Source organism: Stenella coeruleoalba, assembly GCF_951394435.1.
Source record: "Stenella coeruleoalba genome assembly, chromosome: 1".
NCBI classification, from domain to species: Eukaryota; Metazoa; Chordata; class Mammalia; order Artiodactyla; family Delphinidae; genus Stenella; species Stenella coeruleoalba.
The window spans coordinates 11774388-11792199 of NC_137169.1; the positions used below are offsets into that span (position 1 = coordinate 11774388).

The 17812-nt window shown below is 47.3% G+C and overlaps 1 protein-coding gene across 2 annotated transcripts in view; it reads right to left on the minus strand.

The window, feature by feature from the left end:
- Positions 1 to 17812, minus strand: part of CASP9 (caspase 9) — a 30319-nt gene that overhangs the window by 6627 nt on the left and 5880 nt on the right. For both annotated transcript variants that reach the window (XM_079918639.1, XM_079918640.1), the window contains exons 3-6: positions 9447 to 9481; positions 8347 to 8523; positions 7829 to 7918; positions 6494 to 6641 (exon numbers count right to left, since the gene is read on the minus strand). In XM_079918639.1, the coding sequence (XP_079774765.1) occupies positions 6494 to 6641; positions 7829 to 7918; positions 8347 to 8523; positions 9447 to 9481 (450 nt within the window). The remainder of the gene's footprint in view (positions 1 to 6493; positions 6642 to 7828; positions 7919 to 8346; positions 8524 to 9446; positions 9482 to 17812) is intronic.

A 17812-nucleotide genomic window follows, 5' to 3' on the forward strand; every position in this document is an offset into this window, starting at 1 on the left:
TCTGAGGACTTTGATTTTGTTTGTTTTTTAATGAGCATGAACTTTTTTTTTTTAATAAATTTATTTATTTATTTATTTTATTTATTTTTTTTTTGGCTGCATTGGGTCTTCGTTGCTGCGCACAGGCTTTCTCTAGTTGCAGCGAGCGGGAGCTACTCTTTTTTTTTTTTTTGCGGTACATGGGCCTCTCTCACTGTTGTGGCCTCTCCCACTGCGGAGCACAGGCTCCGGACGCGCAGGCTCAGCGGCCATGGCTCACGGGCCCAGTCGCTCCGCGGCATGTGGGATCCTCCCGGACCGGGGCACACACCCGTGTCCCCTGCATTGGCAGGCGGACTCTCAACCACTGCGCCACCAGGGAAGCCCCAGTGGGGGCTACTCTTCATTGCGCTGCACAGGCTTCTCATTGTGGTGGCTTCTCTTGTTGCACAGCACAGGCTCTAGGCGCGCGGGCTTCAGTAGTTGTGGCACACGGGCTCAGTAGTTGTGGCTTGCAGGCTGTAGAGCGCAGGCTCAGTAGTTGTGGTACACGGGCTTAGTTGCTACGTGGCATGTGGGGTCTTCCCAGACCAGGGCTCGAACCCGTGTCCCCTGCACTGGCAGGCAGATTCTTAACCACTGCACCACCAGGGAAGCCCAGCATGAACTACTTTTGATCTCATGAGTTTACCGACCAATTATTATGCACTTTGATCATTTTGTCCTTGTTGATTTTTTTGTAACCATATTTGTGGCTTCTTCCCCAAACACACATTAAATCTCAACATTATGATTCAAAACAAAACAAAGCCTGGCCATGTTGGCAGCAGCCAAAGACAACCATGGCTAATGGTTTGCTGCACCTCCTTCCAATCTTTTGTGTTTTGTTTTTACCTGCTTATTTGCAGGTTCAACTAATCATGCTTTATTCCCTTATCAGGGCATCATGAGGATTTTCCTCAGGTTACGATAAAGGCTTCTTTAAAATCATGGTTTATGACACAGATGGCAGAGACACATACACACGGACTACCCCTGGGGTACAGAGCACCAACATGGGCACCGAAGAAGACAGAAAATAAGAAGATGGGGGAATTCCCTGGTGGGCCAGTGGTTAGGACTCCGCACCTCCACTGGCGAGGGCCCAGGTTCAATCCCTGGTTAGGGAATTAAGATCTTGCAAGCCAAGCAGTGCAGCTAAAAAAAAAAAGAAGAAGATGGGATCCTGTCTGGGGAGCTAAACACCCAAACTGAAAAAACTCTGCCCTCAATTTACATTGAGACTTGGATTTTTTTTTTTTAATTTAAAAAAAGGACTTCCCTGGCATTCCAGTGGTTAAGACTCCGTGCTCCCAATGCAGAGAACACGGGTTCGATCCCTGGCTGGGGAACTAAGATCCTGCATGCTGTGCAGAACGGCCAAATAGATAAAATTTTTTAAAAACAAAAGATATAAAACTGATCTCTTTTATTTTTTGGTAGGTATACAGTTGAGGCAACTGTCCACTATCTTACAGTGTCCCCTATTAAGACAACCCAGGGGAGAAAAACTGTCATTCTTGGCAATTCTGTCTTACGAATACCAAATAAGGTGGATCTTATGAGCAATTCTACCTCACCCTATCGTGCCTCAGAGGCTGGAAAGCACAAAGCCGATCTGCGGGCCACCTCTAGCAAGCACGCAGAACCTCACGAGATGCACTTCTAGATGCCAAACTTACTCCTCTTCTTTCCTTGCATTTCTATTTCCTCCTTATTTTCTTTTTCTCTGTATTTTGTTCTGCTACATCACTTGTACTTCCTTAAGTTACCTCAAACCCTTTTATGGAAACCAAAGAAGGCATTAAGTCACAGGTAATGGGATCCATGGAGATGTTTACACCCCTGATTCAGTAATTTCCTAAGGAAACAATTCAAGTGAAGCCAAAAGCCCTCAATACAAAGACATTGGTGGTCATGTGAGCCAAAAATTGGATACCACCGAAATGGCCAACACTAGGGATTGGTTTAGTAAGTGAGTGCGTATCACTACAATGCAAGATTATAAGCCATTTGAACGGTGACAGTGGAGACTGTGGAGACGTGGGGTGATGCTTCAGGGATAAGGTTCAATGAGAAACGCAGACCACGCCCCTCGGCCAAGATCCAGAGGTAAAAGGCAAAATGAGGCTGCCACGTCGGGCTCGTAGGATTCTGGATGTTTCTTTCTTTAAGTTGCCATATTTTCTGTCTTTTCTGTTTTAAAACCCAAACTGCCCCAGAGCAGTGGCAGGCCTGGAAAACAGAGGGTTAGGAGTCAGGGCAGGACTCGGGCCACACACAGCGCAGCCACAGAGTCACTGGGGCGGTGACGCTGCAGGACATGTCCTGGGATGAGTTCCTCCAAAGCAGAGCTCACTGCAGAGTACAAAGTGTTACTTCAGAAAGGAAGCAGCTGAAAAGAGCTTCCGCAAAGACAGGCAGAGGGCCGAGGGGCCCGGGGTTCCGCAGGGGAGGGTTTCTGGAGCAGGCAGTTGTGACCCAGGCTCCCATGTGAGAAGGGAGAGCAATCCTGGTGGGAGAAACAGCACCTGTCGGGCAGGTCTCTGGGCAGGAGAGCTGGAGGGTTTGTGTGGCTAGATCCACGGTGGGTAATAGCAAGGAGGGAGGGAGGTCACAGTTCACCCAGGGAAGCTGGGGTCCCATCCACAGGGGACAGAGACAGGACAAAGATGCTTCTGGAAACCCCATAATAATAACCCCAACATCTACTGATCGGACTTCCCTGGCGGTCCAGCAGTTAAGACTCCGTGCTTCCACTGCAGGGGGCACAGGTTCGATCCCTGGTCGAGGAACTAAGATCCCATTTGCCGTGCAGTGTGGCCAATAAATAAATAAATAAATAAAACCTTTAAAATAAAAAATCTATTGACCTCTCACCCCATACAACTAAAGCTCAGAAAACTCGGTAATTTGTCTGTGGTCTCACACCTAAGGCGCAGGGGACCAGGCCTCTGCGCCTCTCAACCTGCTGCTTCCCAAGCCTGCCAAGGGGGCCTCTTAGATCTGTGAGAGCTGGACGCTGGCATAGCTGCCTCAGGTCACTGCTTCCGGTTGTTTGCTTGGTCGAGATTCTCGAATCTGTCCTAGGGGAAGTCGGACGGGGGAGGGGACCTGAGAGGGGAATCTGGGGCTGCCGCTGGGTCTGCCCGGGGAAGCAGGGTGCCGTGGGGGAGGGAGCGCTTCAGTGGGGGATGCCGTAGGAAGGGCCTAAGGAGACGGGTGGGGGCTGCCTGTGAAAATGGGACGATGGGATCTGAGAGGGGAGGATCGGGGTCAGAGGAAGAAGGGGTCAGACAGGGGATGCTGGCCGTGTCTCCATCCACGTGTCATCCTCCTACAAATCTGCTGGGAAGGCCTCGCCTATGGGTTATGCATTTAAGCCATTGCTTTCTTCTTAAGCAGGCTTATTGATTCAAAACTCCCTACAAGGAAGAATAACACCCCATAAGAATTCACAGTGGGAAGAGGAGCCGTTCCCTCAGCACATAAAATCCACAACCACTGTCGTACATTATTCTTCCTTTCCAGCTTCTCAGCATGATCTCTAAAGTTCTGGAGGGGTCACCCCAAAATTTAGGCCACTCAGCTCTGGCTGAGTTCATCATGCTAACACTGAAGTTTCACACCAAAGTTACTGACTTTGAGGTACGCTCTTCCGTGTTGGTGCCCGCACTACCTCTTAACGAAGGGGCGGATGACATTTAGAAGATTTTTTAATTGATTTAAATTGTAACAACAGTGAATCTTAAAATAGCAACACAAGGGTCACCAAAATCCAGGGCAGACATTCAGAGACCTGTAAACAACACGACACCAGTTCAGAGACCTGTAAACAACACGACACCAGTCACCAGACACCAAACAACTGTCACTGACATTTGGGTATTTCTGTCCTCAGCTGATGGTGGCGCCACCATGTGGCAACAGCGTTAAACACAAGATCCCGCAGCAGGGAGCTAAGCAGAGACTGCCGCTCCGAAAGTGGCACCTTAATCACTGCGTTCCAGCTTTGGAATCCTGCTGTTGTCAGTGAATTGTTTGGTTTTGTTTTTAATGGCAGGAGTCCACGTTACTTCAAACCATATTTTTGTATGGTTCTATTTCAAATTCAAACAATTAGAATGCACATAAGATGCAAGCATACTGTGGGCTTTGTGCCAGGCTGGGGACCCAGCTGCAGGGCGGATGTGATTGGCTCTGCCCTCAGAGAGCTGACCAGGGGACGAGGCCATCTGAACGCAAGGAGAAAGTGCTAAGACAAGGAAAGAACGGGGGCTGCAGGAGCACAACAGCCGGCGTGAACCCTGACTTTCTGCAAGGAAGGAGGTGTTCGGGGAAGGCTTCCTGGAAGCGGTGACAATAAGCTGTAACCAGAAGGATGGATGATTAAGAGGTGGCCAGGAGACAAGGCAGAGGAATGGCACATAGAAAGCCTGAGGAGTAAGCCAGACCCTGGTGTCCTGGGAAGGCTGTGCCCTGGGGTGGGCACAGCATGCCAGGTGGGGGAGGCAAAGAGGTCGGGCCCAGATCAAGGGCCCAGCGGCCCTGCTAAGGAGTCCAAAGAGTAACACCACAAAGATCCTCCTTCGCTGCTGAGAATGGACAGTGGGGTGGGCCCTGGCCCAGAAGACCGGCTATCTTCCCCAGAAAGCTGGCACCCCGGCTCACCCTTCAGTCTGTTCTTCCTTTGATTCACAAAAGAAAGAGGGACCACACACTTCTGAGTAAGCACATCACTTGACCACACATCCTGGATCATAAGAAGAAAGACAAGTTACAAAGGATTTCAACCCAAGAACAGCAGCCTCTCCATCTACCTGTCATCATCACTCTGAGATAACTGCACTGGTGACAGGGGTGGGGCTCTTATGTGACCCTGAGTCCTCTGGGGTCAGCAGGAGGAGGGAGGCCATGTTTCCAGTTAGGAAAATGAACCAGGCAATGTGTTAAGTGTGTTAAGAGACACACTAGGGCTTCCCTGGTGGTGCAGTGGTTAAGAATCCGCCTGCCAATGCAGGGGATACAGGTTCATGCCCTGGTCCAGGAAGATCCCACATGCCGCGGAGCAACTAAAGCCCGTGCACCCCAACTACTGTGCCTGAGCTCTAGAGCCCGCGAGCCACAACTACTGAGCCCGTGTTCCACGACTACTGAAGCCCCCGTGCCTAGAGCCCGTGCTCCACAACAAGAGAAGCCACAGCAATGAGAAGCCTGCGCACCGCAATGAAGAGCAGCTCCCTCTCGCCGCAACTAGAGAAAGCCCACACACAGCGACAAAGACCCAACGCAGCCAAAAATAAATAAACAAATAAATAAATAATAAATTTATTTTAAAAAAAAGGAGCCACACTGATTAGTATGTGAGAGATAGTAACACTAAGAGCCAGGCTCTGTTGCTATCCCTATTTGCCAAGACTTCTAGAGATTAACTGGCCCGTGGCTGTGCAGGGAGTAGCTAACGCAGGATTTAACCCAGTGTTCTCCATCACTCGTGGCCAAGTTATAGGCCTGGGTCATGATAGTGACTTAACACAGTTCCCGTCAAATTATAAGTTCCAGGGGACAGAGACCCCACCTCTGCATCTCTACAGCCTGGTGTATACAGCCGGTGGTCAATAAACTTACTGGATGAATCATATGACCAGAGCCTACCCTCCTAGACAATCTCTCCCATGACTCCCCCGCCAATGTGGAATAGTATGGGACAAATCACCGTGTGCAGAAGAATATGCCTCAGGTGCCCACGTTACAGGTCACTGGTGTGCACACTTGGCATGCAAGCTGACAGCTCTATGGTATAACAATGCCCGCTTCTCTGGCAGATCAGGCCAAGGGACAAGGAAGTGATATGCCTTTCAGACATCCCTGCCCCTGGAGATGCCATCATGTCCCATAATCCAGGACACATAATGTTGTTCTCTCTTCCCTCTTGTTTTATTTTATAAGAAAACCTGGTAACGTTGAAGTAGGGCTCAGGTTTAAAATCAGGACATATAGCAAAACTACAAACAATCTAAATAATCCTTAAAAATTACTGAATCCCCAGAACCTAAGCCTTTGGGAATTCCAGTAGTTAATTCAGCAATGGCCTCCCTTTCTCTGCGAAAGGGGGAAGGGAGCCTGGTTGATGGAGGTCAGGGGAATGATGATAAGGAAAATGAAAGAGGTTTTCTCTCTCCTCTGCATTGTTTGTTTTTGCCAAGTCTCTGGGGTTGAAGTGGCCACAGCTGAATGATCCCCTGATGCTATGGCACTGTGAGACGGAAGACGCAAACCTCTAAAGGCTGGACAGAGCTGAAGCTACTCCAGCTAGATGGAGATGCCACATTCGGAGAGCAGTGACCATGTTTGGGACGCCCCCGGCTGCCTGGATCAACCCCTGGGACATCGAGAGGAGCGATGGAGAAGGAAGTAGGCGGTGGCTGCTTCCCCACTAGACTCACAGGGGCAGGGAGGCTGAGGACCGGCCTACCTCCGCCACAGGCCTGGATGAAGAAGAGCTTGGGCTTCCCTCCCAAGCTGGGGCAGCCAGTTCCATTGAAGATGTTCACAATTCTCTCGACAGACACGGGACATCCATCCATGCCATAAACAGCGCCCGGGAACTGGAGGTGGCTAGCCTAGAAAACCATGAATCCTGGTGACAAACCCAAGAAGTCAGGGTAGGAATCCAACAGCCTGTTCAGAGGCTTTGTGGCGGCCAAGCATTTAGAAGGTCCCACCCAGGGGCACAAGGCTGAGTTACAGCAGGTCGGTTCCGGGCAGCCCCTTGTCCACCTCTACTGCAGGGGTCTGAAACTCACATGCCTATAAGCACCAGATAGCCTAACTCGAGGACACTGGGCAGCTACCTCCAGATCGGCTGCTCTCAAAGTGTGGTCCCTGAAGCAGCAGCATCAACATCACCTGGGAACTTGTACGACATACAAATTCCTGGGCCCCACCCAGACTTCCTAAATCAGAATCCCTTGTAGTGGGACCAGCAGTCTGGTCCTTCAGGCACCTCTCTTGCAGTGGAACGTTGAGAACTGCTATTCTAGACGAATTCATCTCAAACTTTATGTGCAGAGGGATCTCGTTAAGGTGCAGGCTCTGAATGAGGGTCCGCATTCTCGAGAGCTGCCAGGTGATGCCCAGGCTGCCGGTCTAGGAACCACACTGTGAATGAAAGAACCAAACGGGCAGCCCCTGCCTGCCAAAGGCCAGAGCTTTGCTCCATGACGATGCTGGCCTGAGGTCAGACCTTTGGGGCTTTTCAAGAGAAGCCGGAAATCCTGATATTAGTGCTAAAGCTGCCAGTTTTGAAAACACTGTGCAACCCATAGGGGTTGTTACCTCTGTTCTGTCCAACCCCTCAACTCAAAAGATGGGGAAACTGAGGCCCAGGAAGGGGGAGGGGCGTGGCCACAATGACCCAGCACATTAGTGGCCAAGCCCAGAGTGGGTCCCAGTGTCCCGACTCCCAGCCAGCAGCAAACGGCCCGGAACAAAACCAAGCAGGACCGAGGCAGGAACTGGGAGCTCTTATGAGCTGACATGAGCAGAGCAATGTCCAGCTCTGAACAAAATCCAGCTTGTCTTTTCCAGCCTCTCCCAGACAGCTTCTCCAAGGGACACCGTGCCACCCAGGAGGAGCATCAACCCCTCAGAGGGCAAATGGCTCCCGAGAAAACAACAAGAGGTGGACAGGGCCCCGCGGCTCTTCCTACAGGGCCAGGGTGTCTTGGACACAGGAAAGGACGGGGCTCTGCACAGCCTCTCAGGGCAGGCTTCCCAGGCACCTGCCCAAGGAGGTGAGGTCGCCTACCTGACAGCCATGAGAGAGGATGACCACCACGCAGCAGTCCAGAGCACTGTGGTCCCGCCGCGCCAGCTCCACCAAAGCCTGGACCATTTGCTACAAGAGAGGGCGGAAGGTGGGCCAGACCGCTGACGGATCAGGTCCTTGTCCCGGGCCTGCCCCCTGCTCCCAGGGCCAATAGTGAAGTAATGACAGTCACAGCAATCACAATAGCCACCATCCTTGGGGAAGGGATGCTGGGCTAGGCACTCTTTATTTACTCCTACAATGACCCTAGGAGGTGAGCATGGTTCTCGCTGTCTAGACAAAGAAGCTAAGGCTTGGGAGTCACACAGGGAGTGGGAGAGCCAGTCCTCAACCCGGGTCTCTGAGTCTGAAGCTTGCACTGGTAACCACTGAACCATACTGCCTCTCACAGTCCTACAGACCGAAGGGCTCATCTTGGGGAGTCATTTGTTTCCAGGGTCCCTCGCAGGACACTACCCCACCCGCCCCCCATCTCTCTCTGTGCACAGGGACCATACCTTGGCAGTCAGGTTACACTTCACCTCCACCACGAAATGCAGCAAGTGGAAGCGTTGCTGCATCCTCTCACAGTCAATACTGGAGCCCGTGCGGGTCCTGAGCCCCGACTCGTGGCAGAAGTTCACATTGTTGATAATGAGGCAGTGTCCACAGGGGTCTGCGTTCAGGACGTATGCCTGCCCAAGCACGGGGACCAGCGTAAACCGGGGTCTCGTTGCACTCCTCGGGAGAGAAGGCGACCCCCTGGGTTTCACTCATGGGGTAGACAGTTTAGAGAGACGGGACAGAGCATGCAGTCTGCCTCCCTCTGAAGGAGGGGTCTGGGATCTACACCCAGCATTCCAGACTGCGAAGCAGACTAGGGTGCGCACTAGCTGTGTGACAGATGAACAGCTAAACGTGGGACCAAAGATTAGCTCCCATCGCAGTATTCAGGGATAGGAGCTGCTAGCTTAGAAATCCAACTCCCCTAGACATTCACCCCAAAAGGACCTAGAGGTCGCCCAGTCCAGGGGAGCACCTGAGAATCGTGTGGTCAGATCTGCCAGCAGACTCTCACCCGGGCCACCCTCGGAGAGTCTGAGGCCACTTCCTCCAGAGGTTCAACGTTTCCCTAGTAATTCTCTCTCACAGCAGCCTGTTCTTTTTGCTTATGGTACTTAACAGTATTTATACTTATATATTTCTTTGTGTGACTAGCCTCTGCTAGGCTGGTGGCTCCACGAGGGCTAGAAACTCGAGTGGTCTGTTCCCAGGTGTCCTAGCACAAAGCCCAGGGCTGACACACAGGAGTCACACGATAAATGCTGTGACTAAGACAGAGACTGACTTGGTCTGGGGAGGCTGCTGCAGCCGATTCTGATGCCCACCCCTCGTCAGATCTAAACTTCACAGACGAGGAAAGAGCAGAGTTAGACTATCTGCCGCAGGAAGAGCTGCACCAGGGCCAGGGTGCTGTAGAAGGCCTGGGACTGGGACCCTCTCTCCAGCTGGGTTGAGTTCCCTGGGCTCCTGACACAGCTGCAGGAAGGATCTGGGAAGTGGAGAGCTGAAGAACCCAAAGCCAACACAACTGGCCCCGAATCACATGAAGACTCACCAAGTCGGCATTTCCCTTGGCTCTGTCCTGAGCACCTGGAGAGAGAGAAAGAAGGAAAATGTGAATGTCGGGGTCCAACAGGGGAAGGGCAAGGGACACTGTGAGGACAGCTCCCACAGAAGCACAGAGAAGCAGGAACTCAGGAACCCTCAGGAACTGCTGGTGAGAGCCAAGTGGCACAGCCACCTTGGGGAACTGCTTAGAAGTTTCCAATAAAGTTAAACACACACCTACTCTCTGACCAGCAACTCCACTCCCAGGTATATATATACCCAAGAGAAATGAGCACAATGGGCACAAAAAGACTTGCCCGTGAATGATCACCGAAGACTTATTCATAATCCCCAACCCAGAAACAACCCAAACGTCCATCAACAAGTTGATGGGGGGACTTCCCTGGTGGTCCAGTGGGTAAGACTCCATACTACCAATGCAGGGGGCCCGGGTTCAATCCCTGTTCGGGGAAGTAGATACTGCATGCATGCCACAACTAAGAAGTCCACGTGCCGCAACTAAGAAGCCTGTGTGCCACAACTAAAGATCCTGCATGCCGCAATGAAGATCCTGTGTGCCACAACTAAGACCCGGCACAGCCAAAATCAATAAATAAATTAATTAATTAATTTAAAATGCTAAGTAAGTACTAGGGATGTAATGTACAACATGATAAAGATGATTAATGCTGCTGTATGTCACAAATAAAAGTTGTTAAAAGACTAAAAAATAAAAACAACAAATTGATGGGTAAGCAAACTGTGATACAGCCATACAAAGGGATACCACAGAGCCTAAAAAGGAATGAGTTACATGCCAACACCACGGATAACCGCAAAAACCCAGGCCAGGGAAAAAAAAGCCAGCAGAGTATATATGGTGGGATTCCATTTATGTGAAATTCTAGAACAGAAAGACATAAGGAAGCTCCAGGTCTGCTCCCTCTCTGTGGAATCCATGGAGCCCAGCATACAGTAGGTCCTCAGGAAATAGTTGAAGAATGAATAAATAAGTAAAGATGGTCATTTTTCCTTCAGTATCAAAAGAGTTTTCATTTCAACTAGCAAGAAGTCAACTGGCCACCAGCCTACAAGGTTACAGGACTTTTTCTTTTTTAAACAAATAGAACACATTAACCATCTCCAAGTCACACTGGAGACTATTCTCATGATCCAACTATGGTGCCATTCATTGCTCAGAGTGGGCCTGGACCTTGTTGGGAACTATTCTTTTGCCAGTTTAAAAGTCATGCCAGGGGCTTCCCTGGTGGCGCAGTTGTTGAGAGTCCGCCTGCCGATGCAGGGGACACGGGTTCGTGCCCCGGTCCGGAAAGGTCCCACATGCCGTGGAGCGGCTGGGCCCGTGAGCCATGGCCACTGAGCCTGCGCGTCCGGAGCCTGTGCTCCGCAACGGGAGAGGCCACAACAGTGAGAGGCCCGCGTACCACAAAAAAAAATAATAATAAAAAAATAAAAGTCATGCCAGAAATGCATTTACATTCCATCTTTTAAATTGGAAATGGTTTTACCTAGCCTGAAGACTCCTATTAGGCCACAGACTTAAATCTTTAACAACTGCTCATTTCCAAAATTCCACTACACCCCAAAAATATACCATTATCTACAACTGAAAAATGTATTCATTTCCTGAATTAGCAGTAATGATCCCTAAAGTGAGAGTAACATCATCAAAATGGCAGAATAAGAGTTTTCTACCGCCTTCCTCCTCCCAAAGAACACCAATTTTCACAATCACCCACAGACAAGAGTGCCTTTGTGGAAGTCCAGGAGTCCAGCAGAGAAGTTCCAGTACACGATTGGCGCAAAAATCCAACTATATAGGACACATTGAAGAGTAAAGACTGGAGGAGGTTACGCCTTCTTCAAATGCAAAGACAGTGACATAAGACTTTGAAGAACCTGAAGAATCAAGGAAACAAGATTCCACCAAAAGAATACAATAGTTTTCCACAGTAACTGACCCCAAAGAAATGGAAATCTATGATTTGCCCAATAAAGAATTCAAAATTGTTTTAAGGAAGCTCAGTGAGCTATAAGAAAAGACAGAAAGGCAATTCAACAAAATCAAGAAACCTATACACAAACAAAATGAGGAGTTTAACAGAGAGATGAAAATCTTAAACACATACACACACAAAAACTGTGGCTCAGAAAAATACAATGAATGAAATGAACTATGCAATAGAAAGCATCAACATCAGACGTGACCAAGCAGAAGAAAGAATCTGTATAGAAGACAAGTCATTTGAAATTACCCATTCAGAAGAAAACATAGGGAAAAAAATGAAATAGAACAAAGTAAGCCTATGTATGTAAAGCCTGTAGGATATCATTCAAAGAAACAATCTATGCATTATTGGAGTCTCAGAAGAAGAGAGGGACAAAGGGACAGAAAGCTTATTTAAAGAAATAATGGCTTAGAACTTCCCAAATATGGGGAGGGATTTGGAAATCCAAGTTCAAGAAGCTCACAGATCCCCAAACAATTTCAACCCAAAAAGATCTTCTCCAAGACACATTACAATAAAACTGTCTAAAATCAAAGACAGAGAGAGAATTTTAAAAGCAACAAAAGAAAAAAATTCCTCACATACGAGGGAACCACCTTACAGCTATCAGCAGACTTCTCAGCAGAAACCTTGCTGGCAAGAAGAGAATGGGATGATATATGCAATGTGCTCAAAGAAAAAAATTGCCTGCCAAGAATACTTTACCCAGCCAAGCTGTCCTTCAGGAATGGAAAGACTTTTCCAGGCAGACAAAAGCTGAGGGAGTTCATCACTGCTAGACCTGCCTTACAAGAAATGCAGAAAGAAAGTCTTCAGGCTGAAATGAAAGATGCTAATTAGTAACGTGGAAACACATGAAAATATAGAACACACTGGTACCTAGTCAAAATCAGATACTCTAATACTGTGGTGGTGGAGTGTTAATCACTTAACTCTAGTATAAAGGTTAAAGGACAAAAATATTATATATAACTATTGCTATAATAATTTGTTAATGGATACACAATATAAAAGATATAAATTGTGACATCAAAAACATAAAATTGGGATCGACAGATTCAATGCAACCCCTATCAAAATCCCAACAACATTTTTCACAGAAATAGAAAATAATCCTAAAATTTATATGGAACCACAAAAGACCCCAAACAGCTAAAGCAATCTTGAGAAAAAAGAGCAAACCTGGAGGTATCACATTCCCTGATTTAAAATTATACTACAAAGCTATAGTAATCAAAACAGCATGGTATTGACAGAAAAACACACAGATCAATGGACCAGAACTGAGAGCCAAGAAATAAACCCACATATATATGGACAATTAATTTATGACAAAGGAGCAAAGAACATACAATTGAGAAAGGAGAGTCTCCTCAATAAATAGTGTTGGGAAAACTGGATATTCACATGCAAAAGAATAAAATTGGACCCCTACCTTACACCATTCACAAAAATCACTCAAAATGGATTAAAGACTTAAATGTGAGACCTGAAACCATAAAACTCCTTGAAGAAAACACAAGACCTTAACACTAGTCTTGGCAACGATTTTTTGGGATATGACACCAAATTACAAGCAACAAAAGCAAAAATCAACAAGCGGAACTACATCAAACTACAAAGCTTCTACACAGCAGAAGAAAAAATCAACAAAATGAAAAGGCAACCTACAAAAGGGGAGAAAATATTTGCAAACTGTATATCTGATACGGATCGATATCCAAAATATATTAAAAACTCATATAACTCAATAGCAAAAAACCCAAATAATCCAGTTAAAAAATAGGCAGAGGAACTGAATAGACATTTTTCCAAAGAAGACATACAAATGGCCAACAGGTACGTGAAAGTTGCTCAACATCACTAATCAGAGAAATGCAAATCAAAACCACAGTGAGATATACCTCATAGCTGTTAGAATGGCTATTTAAAAAGACAAGAGATAACAAATGTTGGCAAGGATGTGGAGAAAAGGGACCCCTTGTGCACTGTTAGTGGAAATGTATATTGGTACAGCCACTATGGAAAACAGTATGGAGGTTCCTCAGAAAATCAAAAATAGTAATACTATATGATCCAGCAATTCCACTCCTGGGTATATATCCAAAATAAATGAAACCAGGATCTTGAAGAGCTATCTGCACCCTCATGTTCACTGCAGCATTATTCACAATAGGCAAGACATGGAAACAACCCAAGTGTCCCCAGAAGGATGAATGGATAAAAAATGTGGTATATATACAATGGAATATTATTAGGCCACAAAAAAGAAGGAAATTCTGCCTCTTGCGATAACATGGATGGACCCTGAGGGCATTATGCTAAATGAAATAAGTCAAACAGAGAAAGACAAATACTATATGATCTCGCTTACATGTGGAATCTAAAAGAGCCAAACTCATAGAAACAGAGAGTAGAATAGTGGTGGCTAGCTGGGGAAGTGGGGAAATGTTGGCCAAAGGGTACCAACTTCCAATTTTAAGATGGATACATTCTGAGGATCTAACGTAGAGCATAGTGACTATATTTAACAGTACTGTATTACATAGTTGGAAGTTGCTAAGCAAGTAAATCTTAAATGCTCTCATGACACATACACAAAAAGTGTTAATTATGTGAGTTGATGGATGCGTTAACTAGCCTTATCGTGGTAATCGTTCCATAGTATATCCATGTATCAAATCATCACCTTAAGCTTACACAATGTTATACGTCAATTATACCTAAATAAAACTTGAATTTTTTTTTTACTTTTTACTTAAAAAAAGTGGGGGGGGTTTCCCTGGCAGTTCAGTGGTTAAGACTCCACGCTTCCACTGCAGGGGGCAGGGGTTCGATCCCTGGTCGGGGAACTAAGATCCTGCGTGCTGCATGGCGCGGCCAAAAAAAAAAGTAAAAATTACAAAAATAAAAAAAAAAAAAATAGAAATAAATAAAAATTTTTCAAAGGTACACAAAGCAAAATGGTTGCTCTTGAGAGGTCCATAGGCTACAGGGACATGTAGAAGGAGTAAACGGACAAAGGTACCAAAATAAAGAGGTAGGGAAGGCTCGAGGCAGCAGTCACAGCACTAACAAAGGCAGGGAGGGGTACAAGAGCACGGCACGCTTGCGGACCCTCACGGAGGACGACATGGTCAGATGTACCATGCGTGAAAGCCGTTTTTCCCAAAATGACAGCTCCCGTGGGGACAAGAAGCACATATGGACAAGTGTGTGTGCAGAATCAGTCATAGCCTGAGCATTACTGGGCATATGCCCATGTCTCCAGCACAAGGAGGAGGGGGGAAGCACATCCCCTCTGCTGCCCAAGGGAAGGAGTGGTAGATGTCCTAGCGCTGGCCCTTGCCAACTCAGAAATCACAGAAGAAAGCCAACCAGCCTGAGTGCTCGCCCGAGGCAAGGCCCCACGTGAAGTCTTTTCCAAGAATGGCTTCACTGACTCCTCGGAGCAGGCCTTGCAGCTGCGAAGGACTGTCATTTATCCCCAGCTGCCAGAGGGGAACTGGAGACTCAGAGAGCTTGACTGTTAATAGAAGGTGAACACACTCACCAGCTCCACGGTGAAGGGGCCAGGAGACCAGGTAGGGCTAAAAAGCCAACTTTCAAGAAAGTTTTAGCCCAGGTAAGCAGGCCACCATGATGGCCAATTTATGTTTATGTGTCAGCCTGACTGGACTACAGGATGCCCAGATATTTGCTTAAACATTATTTCTGCGTATGTCTGGGAGGATGTTTCTGGATGAGATGAGCATTTCAATCTCCAGAATGAGTAAACAGATCACCCTCCCCACGGTGGGTGGCACCGTCCAATCCGTTGAGGGCCTGAATGGAACAAAAAGGTGGAGGAAGGGAGAATTCACTCACTCTCTGCCTGACTTTGAGCTGGTCATGGGTCTTCCGCCCCCAGACTGGAATGTACAGCAACAGCTCTCTGGTTCTCCGGCTTCTGGACTTGGACCACAAATATACCGTGGGCTTTCCTGGGTCTCTAGGAGAGCAGACTGTGGACCTTTCAGCCTCCACAATCACGTGAGCCAACTCCTTATAATAAATCTCTTTATACATCCCTATATCTATATTCTGTTTCTCTGGAGAACCCTGACTCATGCCGCCACCAACAGCTCTCCCAGCCCGCCCCCTGCAAGCGGTCCTGGCTGAGACAAGCAGTGACAAGGCATCATGTCCAAAACTAAGAAAGTTAATTCCATTCTGAAGGAAAAGGCATTTCCCACCGAACATCAAAAGACAAAGCCACCCACTCTGGTAAGTCCCCCAAAGCACTGTATTCAATTTCTTTGAGGCACTAACCACAGCGGTGATTAAAGACCCAGCTATGCAGGCATGGATTGAATGTCTGACCCTCCCATGTGAAGGCATGGACTCTGCAGCTTTGTTTAATGCTGCGTCCCCAACACCAGGCTGATGCCTGGGTCTCAGCAAGTACTCAGTAAATATCTGAGTGAACTAATGAGTAAATGGCACAAAAACAGGAACAAGAAAGAGAATGAGAGAATTAGTTCTTTATGAGGCAGTAGATGGAGTGGATCTGGACTTTGGAGCCAGAGTCCCTGGGTTCAAATCCCTACTCTACCACTTACCAGCTGCGTGACATTGGACAAGTTATTCAGTCTCGGGGCTGCTACAGTTCCCATCTGTATTACTGGATAAGAGGAGCAACTACCAACCTCATAGGGCTGCGGTGATGCCTCAGTTCATTAGTACATGTGAGGTACATAAAACCCGACACATTTGACAACTTAATAAAAGTGAGCTTAGCTATGATTATTATTAACACTCATACTCCAGAGCAGTATGTATATACAACCCCAGCACTCTTGACATTTTAAGCCAGATTATTCTTTGTTATGCGGCTGTCCTGTGCATTGTAGGAGGTTTAGCAGCAACGCTGGCCTCTACCCACTAGAGGCCAACAGCACTCACCCACCCTCAGTCGTAACGACAAAGTATGTCTCTAGACATTGCCAAATGTCTCTTGTGGGGAGGGGAGATTGCCCCTCCCCCTTGAGAAACCTTGACCTAGAGCACACTTTCCCATATTAACTTATTAAAGGCTCTGAGAAGTCCAGCTGATGGCCCTAATCCTACTCATCCACTGGTATGACTACAGAACTCTTCCTTTGTGGGTCACCATGAAATCGACCTTGGGAAACATTCCTGTGCAGTACTTAGGAGCCTCCAGCCCAGCTCCTAAAAGGGACATCCTTCAGCAGATCATGGGTGGATGGGGCAGTCGCTCTATTAAGCCAGGAGACCAAGGCCCAAGTCCTAGCTCTGACCTTGAACTTGCTTTGTGACTGAGTTGTTCTCAGAGCCCAGCTTCCTCCCCTGTAAATGGGATATGATAACAGAGGAGCTTGCCCTGTCTACCACAGGGTTGTTCTGATGACCTGAAAAGCACTGTGTATCAATATATACATTTTAAAGTGATCTTATTATTGTTATTATCATTTACCCTTCAGATTTAAGCTTCCACTGGGAAAAAATATTCACAACAAACAGGAAATAAAATAACTCACACAAGACCAGGAAGCTTTAAGTCAAGACTGTTGGCCCTAAATGACTCACACTGACATTTCCCCGAACAAGATAGCAACAGTTGGACTTTGTATTTTCCCTCCCTCCCTAATGGTAGAATAATTCCAGGACTGGTCTTCTTCCCCAGACCCTCAGTATGTATGTTTGTTTCTCTGCGTTAACGAGTCATCCAAAATCATGCAGTTATCCAGCACAGAAAACAGACACCACTTTTTGCCCATCACATAGGAAAAAATGTTAATACTCATTGTTGGCAAGCGTGTGGGAAAATGGTCTCCTTCACTTATGGTTGGTGTGATTATAAAATGGCATGTTTTTGAAGTCCAAGTTGGCAGCATCTATCAGATGGGAACATGTACACTTTAACCCAGTAATTCCATTTCTAGAAATGTATCCCCAGTCGGAGATAGATGAACATGCAAGGCCACTGCAGAAACAACACAAATGTCCATTAACAGAAGTTGGATAAATGAAATACAGTGCAAAGTACATGTGAGACCATACAGCAGAGCAGACAGTGGGGAAGCCTGGACTGCAGTCCTATTTCCACATCTCACTAACTACGTGATTTGGGGCAAGTCATTTCTCAATCTGTCACTCACTTTGCTCAACAGTAAACTGGGGAGTTCCCTGGCAGTCCAGTGCTAGGGCTCTGCACTTTCACTGCCGTGGCCTGGGTTCAATCCCTGGTGGGGGAACTAAGATCCTGCAAGCCGAGCAACACGGCCAAAAAACATAAACAAAACAAACAAACAAACAAAAAAACAGTAAATTGGGAAAACTG